Source organism: Meriones unguiculatus, chromosome 19, assembly GCF_030254825.1.
Source record: "Meriones unguiculatus strain TT.TT164.6M chromosome 19, Bangor_MerUng_6.1, whole genome shotgun sequence".
Lineage (NCBI taxonomy): Eukaryota > Metazoa > Chordata > Mammalia > Rodentia > Muridae > Meriones > Meriones unguiculatus.
In genome coordinates this window covers 68,751,235-68,773,168 of record NC_083366.1, presented here as the reverse complement: position 1 = coordinate 68,773,168, position 21,934 = coordinate 68,751,235, and the positions used below count along the sequence as shown (strand labels likewise).

Sequence of the window (21,934 nt, the reverse complement as noted above, 5' to 3'; positions counted from 1 at the left end):
TTTTTCATCAATTTTTGTTGACTTTTACATCTCTGTGTTTACTTTCTATTCTTGGATTAAATCTGCTTTGTTTGTGTGTTAAGTTAAATATGTCATTTTTAGCAGAAAACATTTGAGAGCTTCATCTTCATTTTATTTATTTTAGAGCTTCTGAGTTTCATAGTTGAGGATTATGGTCTTTTAGAGGAGTTGTGCTGTCCTGACTTTTTATATCTCTTGCATTGTTGTTATTTATGATCTGTTGGTGTGGCTAGCGTCTCAGGATTTTGGAAGTAGATATATTGTTGAAGGTGTGTCCACAGGAGGAGACACTGCTGTAGCAGCAGTGGCATCCAGCCGTATGAGATACAGAAATATACATAAAGTCAGTTACAGCTCAGTAACATAGAACACCAGCAACGAGATAAGCGAAAGTGCCAGACTGCAGTAGAATGTGATTTGGAGTTAAGTATGCTTTAAAGTAAGTGTGGAAGGAGACTGGGGAAGGGGAGAAAAGTGGGGAGCAAAGTTAAATAGATGAAAGGAAAAATAAGAAGTGAAGTAGAGGAAACATTTGAGAGATAAGAAAAGGCAAGTAAGAAAGCATCATGAAGCAGAAAATGTTCTGTTTTGTTCAAAAGCAAAATGTAATAAATGTAGGACAGGGAAATAAAAGAACCAAATTTAAGAATGTTAAAAGTCAATAAGGTAAACATGACATTAAAGGTAGAGAGCAGGGAGAAAAGAAGGAATCATGGGGAAAAAAGTGAAAAAGAAAGCTGAGTACTCACGGCACATGCCTGTAATCGTAGCTCTTCCCAGGCAGGCAGCCTGGTCTACATCATGAGCTCCATGCCAGTTAGGGCTGCACGAGGTCCTGTCTTAAGAAAAGAAACTAGGAAAAAAATTTTCCCTAAATGAAAAAAAAAAAGGACAAAATTAGATAAACGTTTGAAGATAAATAACAAGTAAAAACATTTGAAAATATTTAAGTACAATACCTCCCACCCCTCCAAAAAAGAAAAAAAAAACTTCTTTATTAGGGTGGCAGAGACAGGAAGGTCTTTTGAGTGTGAGTCCAGCTTGATTTGCATAGTGAGTGTTAGGACATCTAGGCCTACATAGAGAGACCCTATCTCAAAAAGCAAACAAGTTGGGGGCTGGAGAGATGGCTCAGAGGTTAAGAACACTCGCTGTTCTTCCAAAGGTCCTGAGTTCAATTCCCAGCAACCACATGGTGGCTCATAACCATCTATAGTAAGATCTGGTGTGCAGGCAGAATGTTGCATAAATAATAAATAAATCTTAAAAAAAAAAAAAAAAAAAAGCAAACAAGTCTTGGAAATGGAGCTCAGTGGGCAAAGGTGCTTGCTGCCCAAGTCTGATGATTTGAGTTTGAGTCTCACACCTTGTGGTTAAAGGAGAGTGCTGTTGAAAATATTGTCCTCTGGTGCCTGTGCATGTGTGTGCGTACACATACACACACACACACACACACACACACAGATAAGTAAGTAAAAGTCCTTTTAAGCATGGAGGGGAAAAAATTACACACATAAATACAAATTAAAAAATGTAAATAGATAACAAAAACAAAAACGCAGCAGCTTCTTTCTGGATCCAGGAAAAGGAGGGTCAGTTTTACTGTGGACTGTTGATGTGTCTTTCCTTTGGTTTATGCTGTTACTAAGTCTGTTGCCATCTACCAGAGCTTTCTTCACAACCATTTTCTTTCTTTGTATGTCAGGTTCTGTTGGTCATACTTAGCTTTCTATTCTGTGGGTTGGGCAGAGTTACTCATCGTCCTTAGCCTGCCTATATTTTATCTTCCCTTAGTGGCTGTTTATCTAAGCAGTGTCTCCCAAGTGAGTTGGGAGTGTGGAGGTTGTGTCATAGCACTGAGATTGGTACAGGCAAAAGACCTGCCTTCATATTTTCAAGTTCTCCTGTGTATTAGGAATCACCCTGCTGGAGTGACGCCTTTTGGTGTCGTTAGACCACAGGAGCTTAGAGTTCTTGAGCAGTAGTGAATGTAGGCCGGTGGTTGCAGAGGTTGACCCACTCACTGGCCCAAGCTCAGAGCTGTTAGACTCCGGCACAGATCCTGGTTGATAAGCTCTGTTCCTCACCACTGAGCATGGCGTTGTCTCTCCTACATAACCCAGGCTGAGCCGGTCTCTTACTGCCTACACCTTTCGGCTGGAGTCCAGCCCTGCTGCTGTACAGCTGCTCTTTGGAGGCCTCCTTGACCCAAGCTTTGTGGGAGGGACCACATTCAGGTTCCCTCCTGTGGCTGCTCCTCAGTCTCAGGCCCCGGGGGTATTTATTTATTTTTATGTATATGGGTACTCTAACTGCATGTATGTTTGTGTCTGGTACTCCTGGATGCCAGAAGAAAGCATCAGATTTCCAGGAATTACAGTTGTGAGCTGCCATGTGGGTGCTGGGATTGAACCCAGGTCCTTAAGAGGAACAATTAGTGTTCTTAACCATTGAGCCATCTCTCCAGCCTCAGTTCAGTTTTTAACAATTTTTTTGTTTGTTTGTTTCTCAAAATGGTTCCTGTCCACTGCCTTCCAAGCCATATGATATAACAAAAATGGGATTTGTTTCCACTACAGATCTGTCTATTGGAGTAATTGGTGCCTCATGGAAACGGAAACTGGACTTATGGCTAATAAGGACTAGGGCTTACCCTTGGGTAGACCTACCTTGCATTTACCTAGCTTGCTGTTTTGAATGGCTGCTGCGTCTCCTCCATGGCCAAGGGACTGTGTAGCTGGTGTGCTCAGCTTGAGGTGTACTTGGAATGCTTCTGTTCTTGCTTGTCTCCAGTGTGCTTTCACTTTCAAAGCTTTCCCCTCTATCTTTTTTGGTGTAGTTTGAGTTTTCTTATTCTAATCGTCTGCTTATGTTTATTATATGCATTTTCAAATCTTTTTTTTTTTTTTTTTGAGATGGGTTTTAGGTAGCCTTGGCTATTCTGGACTTACTTTGTACACCAGGCTGGTCTCCAACTCACAGAGAACCACCTGCCTTTGCCTCCCTGAGTGCTGGGATTACAGGCGTGTGCCACCACGCCTGGCTTTACTCCTTTTTTTTTTTAATATTTATTTTTATTTTATGTGCATTGGTGTTTTGCTTGCATCTATGTCAGTGTGAGGGTATTGGATCCTCAGGAGCTGGAACTACAGACCATTATGAGTTGCCATTGAACTCAGGTCCTTTGGAAGAGCAACCAGTGTTCTTAACTGCTGAGCCATCTCTCTAGCCACCCAAATCTTATTTCTTAAAACTGACTGTCACCTCTTCTGTGGAGGGTAAGGCCCAGTTGCCACTGCTGTAATTTAGGTAGCAGCTTCGTTAAGCTTTCGTTGGTAGTGCTAGGTGTCTGTCCCTACGCTGGAGAGTGTGCTGATGGTGGGACTTTCTACTGTTGAGACACCCGGAGAAATGTTTTAAACTGTTGTGGGTCTTAGGCTCCCCACAGGCCTCTGTTTTATTGTGGTGAGCCTTTGCAGAGCAGATGTACATTTTAATAAATGATTACATGCTTTGTCACCAGGAGAGAGTTGAAATCACATACAATGTGGTTTGACTTCAAATTGATTAGCCCATTTTATAAATGTCAGCAAATTGTCTTGTGATAGACTTTTTGAATAGAGCCCTAATGTTACATGCAAAGTAAACTGTGGCTGGCTTGGGTTTATAACAAATGCTCTGAAATGTTTTATTTAGAGGGAGAAATCACTTGTGGTTTCCTGTCATGATTTAGTTATTTATCATGAGTCTCAGTGGTGGCTAGTCTCTCTTCAGTTTGGCTCTTGGTTGACAGAGGATTTGTGTTTTTAAGTGTCTTCTTGCATACTTGATCAAACTAATTGTAAAACTCTGTGAAGCAGGAGGGGACTATTTCAGATGTTCAGATCTCTCAGCCATGTATTCTGGTGTCAGGAAGAGATCATACTCCATGAACAAACAGTCAGGGAAAACCAGAAGGTTGGATAAGGGAAGTCATTCATAATTAAATTTTTTCTGAGAAGAGGTATTCAACTTGTGTGGACAGATTTTTGCTATTGGACAGTTTGGGATTTTACTTTGTTTTACTTGAAAGCTATATTTCAAGATAAAGGAAAACTTTAACCATAAGGTGAGGAAAAACTACTGTGCTTTCAGGAGAATTTCCATGTTTTCTGAGTTTATGTGTGTCTTACCTTCAGAAGGCTCTAACTGGCAGCAAACCGCAAAACACCTTTGACATTTTTATATTGTAGTTTAATTTTTGTGTTCTCTGATAGTCCCTGGTAGTTCTTACTCTTTAACCTTCCTTTGTGAAGACTACAAAAGGGAACTTCTTTTTATTCAGTGGTTTCTCTGGAACCCAAGTCGTAAGCATTGCATATTTTCTCTCTTTCTGCTCTACTTGTCCTATTAGATGTCTTGCTTCCTGGTTGTGACACTGTACGCAATACTGAGAGCACAATTTATTTAGAACTTTGTAAATGACCCAACATTGCTCGTGGACCTGGGCTCTGCTTTATTCTATGAGGAGTTCACTTGTTGTGTGATTCTGTTTTTAGCATTGCAGCTTTGACCAGTAAGAAAAGCTTAGTCCTTATGCCAGAAAGTTCTTCAGAAGAAATCACTGTTTGCCCTGGTAAGTACCCCATGGCTTTGTTGAATTTCTGATGTTCCTTATCTACCTTTTCATTCCTATTAAATTTTCTGACTATTCAAATCATTCTCAGGAGAGGTGTGTGTGTGTGTGTGTGTGTCTGTGTGTGTGTCTGTGTCTGTGTCTGTGTCTGTGTCTGTTTATTGCTAGTACACAAACACACTCAACATACTTGTTTCTAGTGGACACAGGTTCTGATTATCAACCTTATTTTCTGTTTAGAGGTAATTTGGTTTTGAAATCAACATGGCTCTTTGCTTGGTTGTATACCAGTGTGATTTAAAGAAGCAATAAAGAATCAAGAATTATCCTTGCCTGGGTGTGGTGGCTAGAGCTAATGTCAGCACTCGGGGAGGCAGAAGCAGGTGGATCTCTATGAGTTTAAAGCCAGCCTGGTCTACAAAGCCAGTCCAGGACAGCCAAGGCTACGCAGAGAAATCCTGTCTTGAAAAAACCACCAGCACTACCACTACCACCAAAAAAAAAAAAAAAAAAAAAAAAAAAATTATCCTTACTTAACAGTGAATTCAGAGCCAAGGGGACTTAAATGTTTATGTGTTGGGCTGTTCTCAGTTATCTTCATTGTTAAGCAGAACCCTTTACTAGTTAGTTTTGATACTGCTGTTCATTGAGGTTTTATGAATTTAGGAACTGAATTTTTGTGCAGTTTTGTAACTAGCATAGTTTTAATCAAAGACAAACCTGGATAAATGCTTTAGTTTGTATCTATAAGGATGGAACTGTATACCTCGATTACACATGAGACGTAGTGATGGAGAGTCTCATGTGGGCAGACTTAGATACATAAAATAACTAAGGTAGCCACCGAGTAAGGAGGCTCTTTGATGAGTCATGGTGTATAATGGGAAGAATTATTTTGCTAGATGGATCACTTTTATTTTCTAAGGAATTTGCTTTAGCTTATCTTTTTTCTATTTTTAAAAGAAGGTCCCATTTTCTTTGTCAGGAATGTCATTCATGTGAGGTTAAGGAATAATAAGTACTGTATGGTCAAAGTACTGTTAGTCAAAGTCATATTTGGGTTTCTTGTAGAAAAAAATATAGACTGAGTATTCACAGTTTTCTTATTTTAATTTCTTTCTATTTTTTTCCACAAAGACTAAAACTTAGTTAACATGTACTCTAGGAAAAATTCTATAAATACTTCAAAACACTTGGCAATCTATCAAAAAGGTTTTTATTGTTTTAAGAATGTAAGTAATGTTGGTTTTTAATGAAAGTGGTTTCTTAATACATTTGAAATGTATTTGGTTTACTGCCTAATGATACCTACTAAGAGACTCCATTACCAGAGCACTCTGGCAATGGCACTTAAGAATGTGATGCTGTCTTTGTGAGAAGAAAGTGTTATCTCCGTTGTCTGGAACTGATGAATTTTGACCCTTCTGGGAAGTCCCTCAGTCTACCTGTTGAGGTGATGGCGTATGATGTCACTGTGACAGCTTTCAGGAAGAACCTGCAAAGTCTCAGCTAATAGATTTTAATTTTTACATGTGTGTGTGGGGGGTATGGGATAGGTCATTTCTTCATTCTTTTGAACTAATTACTTCCTAAAGGCCTCTCACTTCCTATTACCACCATTGGGATTTTGATTTTATCATAAGACTAAACGGGGACCATGGAAAAGCAAAAACATTTCCTAGGGAAAAATAAGGTAATAGAATACACGTGACCTGAGCATGCAGAGAGGACTGCCTGGGGATGGAAGGACTAGGGAGGAGGAGCGAGGAGGAAAAGGTCATAAAAACAAGTGTGTATGAAATGTGACAACGCAAGCCATTGTTTTGTAAGCCAATTTAAAAATAAAGTCCTAGGGGCTGGAGACATGGCTTGGCAGTAATGTCTACTCTTCCAGAGAACGCAGGTTTGAGTCCCAGCACCCACATGGAAGTGGATTTAATCTGTAGGCTAATGATAGAGGTTACCTACCCTCAGTTAGGAGGGGCTTCCTTTCCCCTCTCTCATTACCAGCCTCAGTTAGGAGGGGCTTCCTTTCCCCTCTCTCATTACCCAGCCTCAGTTAGGAGGCGCTTCCTTTCCCCTCTCATTACCCAGCCTCAGGTAGGAGGGGCTTCCTTTCCCCTCTCATCAGCTCGCACTGTTTGTTTGTGTGTGTACAGTATTCTGCATGCAGTTCCCCTGGAGGCTGGATAGAACGGCACTAATCATGTCTTCTTTATTTCTCCACCCTTCTTCCTGCCTGCCTGCTTTCTTTCTTTCTTTCTTTCTTTCTTTCTTTCTTTCTTTCTTTCTTTCTTTCTTTCTTTCTTTCTTTCTTCCTTTCTTTCTTTCTTCCTTTCTTTCTGTTTTTGTTTTTGTTTTTTGTTTTGTTTTGTGTTTTTTTTGTTTGTTTGTTTTTCAAGACAGGGTTTCTCTGTGTAGCTTTGGCTGTCCTGGAACCTGCTCTGTAAACCAGGCTGGCCTCAAACTCAGAGGTCCACCTTCGTCTGCCTCCCAAGTGCTGGGACCAAAGGCATGCGCCACCCCAGCTTATTTCTTCATTCTTTTGAACTAATTACTTCCTAAAGGCCTCTCACTTCCTATTACCACCATTGGGATTTTGATTTTATCATAAGGTTTGAATGGGACATAGGCATTGAGTCTGTAACATTGCTTGAGCAGATTCGTTGTCATTTTTAATACAATTATCATTCTTTTGTTATATTGCTGGGTCTCTAGAGCTTCTGCGTAGCAAACTTCAAGAAATATTCTTACTAATTCGCCAAACCTTCCCCAAACTTTTTCTTTTAAGATTAGTAAATATTTTAGGCTCTTAGGCTAGATATTTCGCTAAAGCTACTCATCTCTGTTTTACTGCAAAAGCAGCCATAGAAAATATATAGCTGGCTGTGCAGTGGTGCACACCTGTAATCCCACACGCAGGGAGGCAGAGGCAGCGGATCACTGAGTTCAAGGCCAGACTTGTACCTCAGAACATGCAGTAGGCGTGCGCTGCTGACCTCAGAACATGCAGTAGGTGTGCGCTGCTGACCTCAGAAGGTACAGGGGGGTTTAATGGGATCCTGGAAACACTTTTCTTTTGTGATGGTATGTAGTAGCCAAAACCCATCAAATCACAAACTGGAGAAAAAAAAAAGGTGAATTCTGTTACATGTAAATTATGTCACAGTAAAGCTTCAAGAAGAGACAAACTAGGTTTATATTGTCAGTGTAGAGGGAAATATGCAAAGTGAAAATTATTGGTATTTATTTTTTAATTACAGAGACACAATTAAGTTCCCCTGAGCCCCTTGACCTCAATAAAGAGGACTCTCTAGATAGCAGAGAGATCCCCATTGAAGTAAGAACAACAGTGGGCGATAGGCAGGTGAGTACTCTTCATGATTGTTCTATTGTTAATGCTCTTGATCTTCTGTATGATGCAGTGTTCACCTTGGCATAAAAAGTTTTGCTGTTATAGGGTTTTAACTTTGGGGGCACTTATTTAAGAAACTTTTACAGTTAGATTATCAGTTCAGCACTGTTTATAAAAACATCACCATTTTTTTTTTATTTTGTTTTTGAGACAGGGTCTCTCTATATAACCCTGGCTGTCTTGGAACTCACTCTGTAGAGCAGGCTGGCCTCCAACTTATAGAGATCTGCCTCCCCAGTGCTGGGATTAAAGGTGTATACCACCACTGCCCAGCCACTTAATATTTCTTGAGTACTTTTATTATTTATGTTAGAAATGGGAAAAGAAAGATTTAGAATGTTTACATGATTTGCTATTATGTGTTACTATTAATGATAGAATTAGAACCTGAACATGGATTTGCCTCTAAATCTTCACAGACATTTTCTGTTACATACAGGTTAAGTAGCAGAAATGAACAAGGGAGGGTGGTGGCGATCATCGACTAACAAATATTTTCAACCTTAATTTAGAAATGTTATCAGAAATACAAAGGATGACAAGTACATGAATCTCAGTTTGCATCATTAACTATCCCTGACCACATATGCCTGATCATAGCCATAAAGTTGAGATTCTTGGAGAAACCCAGGCATGGTGGCACAGCCCTTTATTCCTAGCACTGGGGAGACAGAGGCAGATGGATCTTGGGAGTTCAAGGTTAGTCTGGTTTACACAGTGAGTTCCAGGTCAGCCAGGGCTACATGGGAGAGAGGGAAAAAAAAAAGATTTTGAGAGAGAGAGAGAGAATGTTTAAAGTGTATTCACTTGTTTGTGAAGATTAATATCTTCCTTGGTTAGTTTCCTCCACCTTACTTTTTGAGGCAGGATCTGTCTCTCAATGTATCTGAATTCTGGCTGATCTGGCTGCCCGGTAACCCCCTGTGTCCTTCCCATCTCTGCGTCCCCTCCCTGTCCCTGGTGCAGGAGCCACAGGTGTGCACTACTGACTTTTCTGTGACTGCTGAAGATTCACACTCAGTTCCTCAGACTCGAATAGGAAGTACCTTACCCCCTTAGCCGTCTCTGCAGTCCCTTTACTGTATATTTTTTATGTTGGATTTGACTAATTCTGTTGCTGTAAAAAGCAGTTTGAGGACTGCTTTTTATAAATTCTTCTATAGAAAAAATTTATTTATATTTCCTTGTGGTTCTGAACACTTTAAAAGAAACTTAATTTTCTTCATCCCTTTTTATACTGTAAAGGGATTTTTGGAAACAGTTCTCACAGTAGATGTTAGATCCCTCTCCTAGTCTTTGCACTGCAGGTAATTGGTTAGAAAACTCTGCCTTCATGAATCTATACAGATTTCTTGGAACCTGGTATGTCACGAGTAACAGACTGGAATTTCCTTATGCTAGTGCAGGAAAAATTAGCTTCTGGGGCATTTCTACTGAGGATAGATCCTGCTAGATAACGTCAAAATGGCCTCTGGGTTTTTCCCAGGGACAGCAGAGACCTTCTAAACGGGACTCAGAACAGAGGATTGGTATTATAGTTATCCTAACATATGAAGAAGCCCTACAAGCTTTAGTTCTCAAGGCTGCTCTCTTACCCATTTGTAACTACAAAAGATGCTGTTCTTTGAGCCAAAGAACATAAACCCTATTTAGACTTTATAGTATGCATGTCTGCACTGTTGCATATCAAATGGGAGCTTTTCACTGTTGCTGTTTGATTGTGTCTGTTAAACCTCTAAGTAATCTTGGGAGTTTCCGTTAAAGGAAGTTGAAGGGGGGAGGACCTTGAAGTTATTATGCTCCCCCTGCCTGTCTCCTGAGTGCTGGGATTCAAGGAGCCATGTACCATACCTTGTTTTTTGAGACAAATTCTTTTGTTTGTTTGTTTGTTTGTTTGTTATTTCATACAAACTCTGAACTCACTCTGGAACTCACTCTGAGGCCTGGAACTCTGAGATCAGCCTGCCACTGCCTCCTGAGTGCTGCAATTAAAGGTGTGTGCCACCGCTGCCTACCTCCCCAAATACATTTTTAAAAAAACTGAGTTTCTTAAAATATTTAATTAGACAGAGTATAAAACATACACACACACCTGTAATCCCAGCAGTCCAGGAGGCAGAGGCAGGTGAGTTAGAGGCCAGCATGATTTACAGAGTGAGTCCAGGCAGCCAAGGCTACATAGAGAAACCCTGTCTCAGAAAAAAGCAAAATAACAACAAACTATAAAGCTGATTTGGTACAAGTAGGAGTGTGCATATAGAACTAGTTTTTCTGCTTTGAAAGTTTTGTGATTGTCCAGTGGTACTAGCTGTTAGTAGGGTGGTAACTGCTTGGTAGTGCTGGCTTTCGGAGAGCGTCCTCATTATTGCTGTAGTCTCTCTTGATTTCATTTCTTCCCTTTCTTTGGAAATAATGGAAGAAGAATGTTTTTTCAGTATTGTACCTGAGAATTTTGTTTGTTTGTTTTGGTTTTTTGAGACAGGGTTTCTCTTTGTAGCCCTGGAGCTCTCTTTGTAGACCAAGCTGGCCTCCAACTCAACAAAGATCCATCTGCTTCTGCCTTCCTAGTGCTGGGATTAAAGGCATGTACCAGCACCTCCTGGCTCCTGAGAATTTTCTTGAGGCACATTGTCATATAGACACTCTGTTTTCAGATGAGTTGAGAAGAGTTCCAAGCCAAACCATAGTTTAGTCAGCTTTTATGTGAATCAAGAGTCGTATAGAGTCAGATGTGGTGATGCACACACACCTGTAATCCCAGAACTCAGGAGGCAGAGGCAGGTGGATCTCTGAGTTTGAGGCCAGCCTGGTCTACAGAGTAGGTTCTGGGACAACCAAGGTTATACAGAGAAACCCTATCTTGAAAGAAAAAACACCCCCCCCCAAAAAAAATTAGAGGTTTTCAGTTTTTTGATATAGTGATATAATAGTATCATCTCTAAGTGTAGTAGGTGGAATTCACAGCTCTCCTGGGATGTGGCCAAAGACTGTATATACCTACAAGGGATTCTGTGTCTGAGTGCCATTTTTGATATTTCATTGTGTAGTATTTTCTTTATTTATTCTATGCATGTGTGTAAGTTAGAAGACAATTCACAGGAGATAGTTTTCTCTGTCCATGCAGGTTCTAGGGATTGAACTCAAGTCATCAGAGTTGGTGTCAAACACCCTTACCTACTGAGCCATCTTGCCTGTATGGTATTTTAAAACAAGAAACAGCTCCAAAGAGACCAAATCTGATCAGCTGCATAGTCCTAATAAAAGTGCTTTGCTCATGTTTTCTGCCTTGTAATTCCTTTCTAGTAGTTAATATTAAAAATACACCTTTTCAGTGGTATTAAGAGAAAATGTCTTTATTTTTAAGATAAGGATTTTCAAAAACGTTCTAAGCTTTGTATAATGTAGTTAGAAGTCATTTCAATCAGTGAGACAATAGAAAGACTCCTTTTTCTTAAATAACATTAATAGTATGAGTACATTCACTGTATTTTATAGAGTGACAGATGAGTACAAAGCAATGTAGTAGTTTTGTAAGCATGGGTAATGTTCCTTTTGTATCACATTTTTGTGCTTAGTGAACTTTAGAATGCCAAGTAGCTTCTCAGTAACCGCTAACTTCAGTAACTCAAGACTGCTTGCAATTTTAGGGTGTATTTGCTTCCTTCCTCTCTTTACTCAAAAAAGGTTTGCATGCACAATATAGTGTTTTCTTGTGAGGTCTGAACAGTAGAACCTAGATTTGTAAGAAGCTCAGTGACTAACCTTGGAATAATATAATCTAGAACATTCTTTAGGTTTAAAGTTTCAACTTTAAAGTTTATTTTAAAGTTCACTTTAATCTCCTGACTTCTATGGAATAATTAGTTTGGGCCAGCAAAATGGCTCAGCAGGTAGAAGTGTTTGTTGTATAAGCTTGATGACCTGAGTTTGATTCCTGATACCTCTATTAAAAGATGGATGATGCACATCCATAATCCCAGTACTCCCATGGCAAGATAGGGGTTGGAGGCAGGAGAATTTTCTGGAAGCTTCAGAGCTGGCTCCTTTCATGTCAGCTGATACAAGCTATAGGCATCTGAGAGGAGGAAACCCTAATTAAAAAAATATCTCCATAGGCTGGGCTCAGTGACCCACACCTGTAATCACAGGCAGAGGCAGAGACAAGTGGATTGCTGTGCTTTTGAGGCCAGGCTGGTCTACAAAGCAAGTCCAGAACATCCAGGGCTACACAGAGAAACCCTGTCTTGAAAACAAAACAGCAAGACAAAACAAAAAGTAAATACCTCCAGGAGACTGGGCTGAGGGCAAAGCCTGTAGGGTATTTTCTTAATTAGTAGTTGATGGGAGAGGACCTAACCTATTATGGGTGGTTTGAGCTCTAGGCTGATGGTCCTGGGTTCTGTGAGAAAGGCAGCTGAGCAAGCCATGAGAACAAACCAGTAAGCAAGAACCCCTCCATGGCCTCCGCCTTAGTTCCTGCTTCCAGGTTCCTGCCCTGTTTGAGTTCCTGCCCCGACTCTCTTCCATGATGAACTGTGATAAGGAATTATAAGCAAAATAAATTCTTTCCTCCCCAAGTTTTTTTGGTCATACATAGTGTTTCTCACAGCAATAGAAACTCTTAACTAAGACAGCCAGCCAACCTGGAATACAAAGTATGGAAGAAATAAGGTGGAAGGTGGAAGAAGAGAACCAACTCCCAAACTTCCACATGTATACTATGTGGCATTGACACACACACACACACACACACACACCAAACAAATAAAACTAACCTACATGTGTACAAAATAAACAGAATTTGAAAACTACTTATGTGAGATACTGGCAACTATAGGAGCAAGAGAGAAGACTTAAGAGGCTTCAGTAAAATTGATTGTCTTTAACTAAGGACTTCATCTTTTGTAGATATTTATTTATTTACTTATTTGTACAGTATTCTGTCAGTGTGCCAGAAGAGAACAACAGATCTCATTATTGATGGTTGTGAGCCACCAAGTGGTTGCTGGGAATTGAGCTCAGGACCTTTGGAAGAACAGCTAGTGTTCTTAATCTCTGAGCACCTCTCCAGCCCCTTCATTTTTTGTTAAAGATTTATGTGCTCTGTTTTCATGCACACCAGAAGAGGGAATCAGATTTCATTATAGATGGTTGTGAACTACCATGTAGTTGCTGGGAATTGAACTCAGGACATCTGGAAGAGCAGCCAGTGCTCTTAGCTGCTGAGCCATCTCTCCAGCCTGGAATAATGACTTCTTTAGGTCTTTAAATACTTAAGGTTTTGCTTTCAATTCTTAGTTTTGAATCTGGTATAAACTGATAGGTATTTTGTCTTTGAAAGTAAATGAAATGTGTCTTGTTCTTTGGGGGAAAAGACATAAACTAAAGCTGTTACTTACAGTTGCCGTTTGTCACGATCTTTAGGTTGATAATAGGGAAGATGGTGAGAAAGAAAATCCTGCTCCTGCATTCTCGTCTAGTACCCGGGTATCCTGCCCACTGTGTGACCATGACTTTCCTCCCACAAAGATTGAACACCATGCTATGTACTGCAATGGTCTGATGGAGCAGGACACAGGTAAAACTCAACAGGATGGCCTGACTGTGGTGTTGTTATTGACAGGGTTTCTCTGTGTAGCCCTGGCTGGCCTGGAACTCAGAGAGCTTCTTCTGCCTCTATGTCCTAATCCTGGGGTTAAAGGTGTACAGCACCATACATAGCTAGCTGACAGCAGAGCTCGTTAACTTTTCGCATGTTGCCTTTGTGACTGTATAATGCAGCACAGGGAAACGGTTCTTAGAGACGCTGCTGCTCCCGTCTAGCTAGTGTTCCAGCGCGTGCGTGCTCCTCGTCTTCAGAATTTACCTTGTACCAAGTTCCCTGGGGGAAGGTAGAAGGAAAAGCCTTTTCTTTTAATGTTCCATGTGCTTTTACTGTGAACTGCTAAATAGCCAATACAGTGCAGTAGACCATACATTTCACCTTCCATATTTCAATATTGAGACTTCTAAAGAACTTAAGAAACTTAAGTTCTACAGTGGTCCATTTTTCACTTAAAATATATGTCTTGTGGTTTAGTTTAGCAGACATTCTCCTTAGATACAGCTGTTAAAAACATCCCGAATTTCTATTTCTGTCCTGTGTGTGTCTGCCGAGTTACACCGAAACTATTGGGTTACCTTTCTAAGAGTATACTAAAGCCATAGGTTTGATGTAGTGAGATATTGACCAAGAAAAAGGTTTTTGTTAATCAGATCCCTTGATATACCATCCAGAGTGTGCCTTTCTGTCTATGGTTTTACCTTCTAACACGGTAAGATAGTGTCAGCAGAGCTAGCTCTCTGTGAGCAACATAGAAATGACATGAACACCCTGGGTACTTGGAAGTGTTGCAACCTTCATGCTGCCTTTTTTTATAATTTATATGTATTTCAATGTGAAATTGCGTATTTGTGAGGTATTTTTAAGTTAAAATTGTAAGAGAGGAGCACCTGGTTCCCCACAGTGGTGGTGCGTGAGTTGGCAGTTTAGTCATCCACACCCCTGAAAGGCTCAGGGTTGCCCGTTCCTAAAGATAATTGGAGCAGCTGAGTGCTTTTATCCCAGCACTCAGAAGGAAGGAGTTCAAGGGCAGTGTGGTCCAAGGATAGCCAGGGCTCTGTTACACGGAGTGGGGGGGGGAGGTAACTAGTGTAGACTAGTATTCTGTTGGATTTCTCTGCTTACCACCATGTCATATCTGTCAGAGATCCCAGGGCAGGTGGGTAAGGGCCTCTGCCACCTAACCTGGTAACCTCCGAATCTCACATGTGGGGCTGGAAGAGGGCACTGAGTGTGCTCCTCTAGGACTTTGCACCTGCTCCTTTGGGCAGGACGTCTCTCTGCACAAGAAGCTCACATTTTTTCAGCTAGACCAGCTTTAGCAAGCTTCACTGATCCTCCTGTCTTCACCCTGGTCAGAGATGGATTTAACCTGCATGTGTTGATGCCAAATTTGCTACATGGGTACTATGTGCTGGTCTTCAAATACTATGTGCTGCACCAGGTACTTTTAATTACAAGCCATCTCCAGCCCCTGGAACACTTAAAGAAATCGGTGGTAAGCCTTTTATGGGAGTGACTAGGTAAGCTGTAAAACAGGGTTTCTGCTACCAACGGGTTTGTGGTCTTACTGGGAAAGGAATTTTTTACTCAGTAAAGTAATTACAGTTGTTTAGAGTAAATGTCCCTGCAAAGAGAAGAGAGAGACAAGAGCAGTGAATTGGGATCATGTCCCAGAGACACTGGGGTTTAGCCTGGACCAGGAAAGCTGGTATTTTAAGCCTTTTAGGAGATTTTGGAGCAGGGAATTCTCAATGGAACCATCCCAGAGTCTGCTCTGCTTACTCCTGTGTTTTCTTGGGAACTGTTTGGGGATCTAGCTAGGCTGGGGAAGTCAGGAATTACGTGAAACACTTTTTAGTGTGTGTGGCCTTTACTTGGTTCTCAGCAAATCTGATCTCTTAGTTTTCTATCAGTTTACCTGTGCCCACATCTTTCTTGTTAGGGATGGAAATTAGTGAAATTTTTTTGTTGTTGTTGTTGTTCCTCTCAACATAATTTCTGAATCTTGGAACAGGCTTCTTATACCAGAGAGGGAAAGTTTCCCATTTTGAGAATGGGAATAATTCAAGTAACTGAGCTTGGAGACCATTTGTCTAATTCCTAGGGAATAAGAGAGTTCTTGTTCTTATTCTGAGAGCAGAGTTAAATACCCAGGTTCTCCTCCCCCCCTTCTGTGACTCTCTCAATCTGATCCTAGACATGCTTGGTTTGGCTGTGTAACAGGAATAGTAATTAGCATCATTTACATGGAATGTCTGCCATTTATGCCTGGTTACCATGCAGCACAATAACAATTATGCATGTCATTAAAGATGTGTCTGATTAACTTTGCTGTAAGTTTTATTTGATTACAATACTACATTGTGGTTAAGCTGGCTTCTGTGCTCAGTTTATTCAGTGATAAGGCTATCTGATCAAAACCATAACAAATAGAAAGTTCTTTAAAGGGATTGTTTGTGAAGGATAAGATTCAATACATTGTCCCAGACTATAACAAAAACAGACTGCCTTTGTATTTTCTGAGAAATAATTGAAGATCATTTTTATGTAAACACTTAGGAAAAATAAAGCTTCCTCCTTACTTGCTGAGAAAGTATGTATTAATACCTATTTTATTCAGATACATTGAATTAACATAAAAACTCACTACTCTCCTGGAGTGTACATTCTAGTTGTGGAAGGTGTAAACCACAAAAAATTAAGTGGAAAAAAACCATGAAAAGTAAGGTGTCAATGATGAATTTTTAAAATTTCTCTTGTGTGGGTGACCATGTGCACATGTGTGTGCTTATGTGTGGAAGCTACAGGTTAACCTCAGCTGTTATTCCTTGGGAGCCATCCACTTTGTTTTTTGAGTCAAGGTCTCTCACTGGGATCTGGGACTTGGTAGTTAAGGCTAGCCTGACTAGCCAGTGAACTCCAGGAATCCTCCTGTCTCTACCTCCCTAGTACTAGGATCACAAGCATACACCATCATGCTCAACTTTTTATGGGTTCTGGGGATTAAACTCATGTTCTCAGGCTTGTTGGCACTTAAGTGCCTAAATGGCTTCTCCTGCCTGGTGATAATAATTTAGGGGAAGTACAAAGCACAAGAAGGGAATAGAGAGCAATGATGTGACAGTTTAGAGTAGCTGTCAGAAAGGTTTCCTTTGAGATGTTGGCATTTACCCAGCACTCAGGGAGGCAGAGGCAGGCGGGTCTCTGCAAGTTCAAGGCCACCTGGTCTACAGAGTAGTCCAGGACAGCCAAGACGACACAGAGAAACCCTGTCTTGAAAAAAAGAAAACAAAGAGATGGTGACATTTGGGGCTGGGGAGGTAGCTCAACAGTTAAGAGCATGTGTTGCTCTTGCAGATGACGTCTGATTGATTCCTGGCACCCACGTGGTGGCTCATAACCATTTATAGCTCCAGTTCCAGGGGATTCAACACTGCTTGACCTCTGGAGTCACAGACATACATTCAGGCAACACTCATTCACATAAAATAAAAAATAATATAAAAAAGAAGGTGGCTTTTGAGTGGAGACCTAAAGGAAGTGAGGGAATTTTAAGGTGAGTAACAAACAGAACTTATAGAATGAACTTCTCTATAAAAGGGATTTATTGAAATGACTTATGGCTTGTAGTCCAGCTAACCTAACAGTAGCTGGCTGTGAATGGAAAGTCCAAGAATCTAGTATTTTCTCAGTTCACAAGGATGGGTGTCTCAACTGGTCTTCAGTATATGCTGGAGCCTGAAAAAGTAGGCTCTGATGCCAGTGAAGAAATGGGTGTGCTAGCAAAGTGAGGGCAAGCAGGCAAATAGCAAAAACTTCCTTCTATGTCCTTACAAAAGTAGTAGACTCTTGCAGAAGAAGGTATGTCCCAGATTAAAGGATTATCTTCCCTCCTCAAGACCCAGATTAAAGGCATGTGTCTTCTTTCCTCAAGATTTGGATCAAAGACCTACCTCATTAGATCCAGACTAGAAGTGCATTCACTCTCTTTAAAGCAAGCAAAAATTCTCCCACAGGTGTGCCCTCCATTTCTGGATTGTAGTTCATTCCAGATGTAGTCAAGTTGACAACTAATAGTAGCCACCACAGAAAGAGAATATGTTACCATGCTAGCTAGCTTTATGTCAGCTTGAAAAAACTAAAGTCATTTGGGAAGAGGGCACCTTAGTTGAGAAAATGTTCCCACCAGCTTGGGCTGTGGACAAGTTTGTGGTGCATTCTCTTGATTGATGTGGGAGGGCCGGCGCACTGAGAGCAGTGCCAGCTGTCGGCTGGTAGTCCTAGGTGCTATAAGAAAGGAGGCCATGAAGAGTAACTGGTTAGTAACTCCATGGCCTTTGCACCAGCTCCTGCCACCAGGATCATGCCCTGACTTCCTTCAGTGCTGTGCAACTATAAGCTGAAATAAATCCTTTCCTCCCCAGGTTGCTTCAGGTCATGGTGTCACAGCAATAGAAGCCCTTTCAGACAGTTGGAGACAGGAAGAAACGGTAGCTTCAAAGCATATGGCTGGAGTGGAGCAAATGAGAGAGGAAGATAAACAAGAGGCTAGAGACATAATTGGGAAGGGCAGATGGATAGATCACAGCGCTTTTAGCTATGAAAAGGACTTTGACTTTTCCTCTTGAGAGTAATCATTGGAAAGACTTGAGCAAAGACTGAATGTTTAAGCAGAGGATGGCAATTTTAAGAAAAGGGTCACGGAGGTTGCTATAGGATAATCGATTATTAGAATGGGGACAAGGGTAGAATGGGAGAACAGAGTTAACATTTTGTGTATCAGTAATATTTGCCAGTTGAGTAATATTTACCTCCTTCAGAATCAGGCTCCTCATCTATAAAATTAGTCCAATGGTAGGATCATGAGAATCTGAGGCACTTTATAATATGCATGGGTAGATAATATAGGGCATTATGCTTAGCATATTTAATAAATAATAGCTGCAATTATAAAGTACTTTTTGTCTGTGTAGTGTTTCTAGGGTTGGTGTTTCTAATAAGTAGACAAGCTGCAGTACAATTATCAGTAAGGGGAAGATGGATATCAAGGCCTAAAAGTCAAAGTGGTAAGAGTAAGTTGAACCAGTAGTGGTGTAGCACACCTTTAGTCCCAGCCCTTGGGAAGGAGAAACAGGTGGATCTCTGTTGAATTCAAAGCCAGCGTGGTCTACATAGGATAATTAGGTTTCCCGGGAAAACCAGGGCTACATAGACCTCAAAAACAAGACAGACAGACAAACAAACAAACAAAAAAGTACGTAAGGAATACATAGTAGCAGGGGTTAGGAAGCTATGGGCATTAACTATTTACTTTTTGCTTAGGTAGAAGGTTATAACATAAGAGTCATACATGATCCTGCTTAGAGTTGATTTTCTTTTGAGGGATATTTCCAGAAAAATAATGATAAATAGGTGGATGGATTGAAGGAGGTGGAGATCTCTCTTATGCTAATAAAGATAGTAAAGGACTTGGAGACAATAAAGGACTGAGGCTTAAAACAGGCTTGACTTGGGTGCCATCAGCATGAACCAGCATCTCTAAGAGTATTTCTCAGTTTAGACAAAGTTGGACCTTTTCATATCCCTCTTAGAGACTGAATGTAATTTGTAAAGCTCTCCGGTCGTTTTCTGGTATTAGTGCAGTGTCTGTAGCACTCAAGACTCTTCGATTAGCTGTCTTACTATTAGTTCCTGTTGTAGAGTGTTAGCAGTTGTGACATGGGATAGGTTTAATAGAAAAAAAAATGGATTTAGGAGACAGCGTAGAATCAGACACAGGCTGTGGTCTCACGGGGGTCGTGGTTTAGCTGGCTGGGAAAGAAGTACATCTTAGCTGCGACACAAAGAAATCCCTGTGTTGTTTCAGGGAACATGTCATTGGAGTCTTAAAAGGGCACTACTGTAAGATAACATAAATCACCTAAAAATTTGTTCAGAAAAGAGCAACAATTAAATATATAGTAAGCTAGGTGCAGTTGCTCACGCCTGTAATCTCAGCACTCAGAGAGGCAGAGGCAGGCGGATCTCTGTGAGTTCGAGGCCAGCCTGGTATACAGGGTGAGTCAAGGACAGCCAAGGCTACACAGATAAATCCTGTCTCAAAAAACAAAAATAAACAAACAACAACAACAACAAAAAACGATGGGCATTGTAGAAGGCAATAGGAGAATGCAACTTGAGCTAATGGATTCCTAACGGGAGAAGTTTTTTCAGCTTCAAAAGATATTTCTATGTTTATTTCTCTTCTGTATGTTGTTCTCTCTAGTTACAAGTGTTAAAAATACATTTTAGCCTAGTGTGGAGGCTGAGGCAGGAGGTTTGAAGCCTGGCTGGCCTTGAACCTGTGGCAGTCCTCCTTTCTCAGCTTTTGGAGCGCTAGGATAATTGGCTTGTGCCACGTCATAGTTTAAAGTTGGTGTTTGAGTGGTATGTGGAATGATTGTCTGGCCAGGTGTGGTAGTGAGCACATGTAATAGTGGCCTTTGGGAGGTAGAGGCCAGAGGTTCAAGAATTAATAGTCCTTCTTGACTACCTGGAGAGATTGAGCCTGCGCTGCAAGAGGGGGGAGATATGTATAATACATACATGTACAGTGTGTGTGCATATGTATGTACTGCAGAGTATACAGTTGTCACTGCAGCCGCAGCCGCTTGGCATGGGAAGCCGCTTTGCTCTTCTCACCTTAAGTCAATATGAGGTTCTGTTGTAGTTATTGTAGATGTTGTAGCTGACCCATTTTGTTGTGGTTATTCCTGCTCACTGTGCCTTCGTGTTGAAGAGCCAGTGTTGGGTGGCTTTTTTTTTTTTTCCTTGGAGAGATGTTTTACCTCAGATAGGACACTAACAACAGACCAAAGAAATGATCCCACTCAAGTCTAGTTGGTGAACCAGTTTGAGGGTTACTTAGTAGGTGCCTGGGTGACTGGTAGGCAGTTGGGTCATGGAACATTCCAGCCTCGGATGGATGACCGCTCACAGAGCCTTCATCCTTGGTGCTCTCTAACAGTTTCTCCTGGTTCACTGTTATCTAACCTCTGAAGTGCCAGTTAAGTCCTGTACTTCCGAGCTTCCCTCCTCCTCCAAGAGAGACCAGCTCCACAGCGGCCAGGCCTCAGGATCGCTCTGAGCTTTTCCTCTGCCGGGTGTGCTTCATCCTCCCCATGTGCGTACAAGTGTCAGAACTCTGTGCAGAACAAGGAAAACTTCAGGGTCTGCTCACACTTTCTATGCTAGTGAAGCTGTAGAAATGTCTTAGTCCAAAAAATAACCACTCATCCCTGCCTTAAACTTTTATGTCACAGTTATTTACTAGGAAGAGTAAGGGCCACTGACTGCCACAGTGCAGGTGTGGAGGTCAGAGGACAGCTGGTGCCGCTCCTTCTCCCGCCCACGTGGGTGCTGAGGAGTTACTACCCAGTGGTTCCTCACTGTGGTACTCCTGCCACTTCTACATTGATTCCCTGACCTTCTGTAAAGACTTTCCCCCCAATTTACTGTTTCTTTTTAATATAGTACGGGCTCATGGCTCTATTTTTTGATTTAGTGTTTCATTCTTTTGAAATCAGTACATCTTCATTATAGAAAATTTGGGGAAACTTAGAAGTCTGATGTGCATTGGTTTGATGTGTATCCTTTTCTTTTTTCTTTGTTTTTAGTTAGGTTTTAAACAAATTTTATCTAGATCATTTAACTTTATCTTCTTAGAAGTGTGATGAAGGCATATAAACACACCCTCTAACTTAAGCAAGTATCAACATAAGGCCAGTCTATTTTATATGTCCTCTGACCTCTCACCCTTCTCCACTAAAGCATTTTGAAGTGCTTTTCTGGAGTTATTTTCATCTGCAAACATTTCAAGTGTTCATGTCTAGAAGATAAAGGAGTATTTATAAAAATATAGCCTGTGGTAGTGCACACTTTTAATCCCAGCACTTGAGAGGCAGAAATTCAGCCTGGTCTAAAGAGTTTTAGGTCAGCCAAGGTGACATAATGAGAACTTTTCTCAAAACACCCAGCAACAACAACAAACCCAGCTACATTTGCAATTTGCTGTTACTGTTATCACCGGAGTACCAGTCATCCAGGATCCAAACAGAGGTCGCACGTTAGATTAGGTTGACATCTCTTTTAAGTGTTTTTTAAGTTCTCTTACTCCCTTCTTTTTCCAGTGTACTTCATTTGTTAAGTAAAGTTAATTGTGTTTTAGAACATCCTCCCTGGGATCAGTTCAAGGTCAATGTCATGCATAGTGAACTTAAGGCCATCTTGGGATATATGA

At 41.0% G+C, this 21,934-nt stretch overlaps 1 protein-coding gene across 6 annotated transcripts in view; it reads left to right on the top strand.

Annotated features, from left to right (window-relative positions):
• Uimc1 (ubiquitin interaction motif containing 1) overlaps nt 1-21,934 on the top strand; it is a 72,140-nt gene that overhangs the window by 36,530 nt on the left and 13,676 nt on the right. For all 6 annotated transcript variants that reach the window (XM_060372717.1, XM_060372715.1, XM_060372719.1 and 3 more), the window contains 3 exons: nt 4,560-4,636; nt 7,900-8,003; nt 13,476-13,629. In XM_060372717.1, coding sequence (XP_060228700.1) covers nt 4,560-4,636; nt 7,900-8,003; nt 13,476-13,629 — 335 coding nt within the window. The remainder of the gene's footprint in view (nt 1-4,559; nt 4,637-7,899; nt 8,004-13,475; nt 13,630-21,934) is intronic.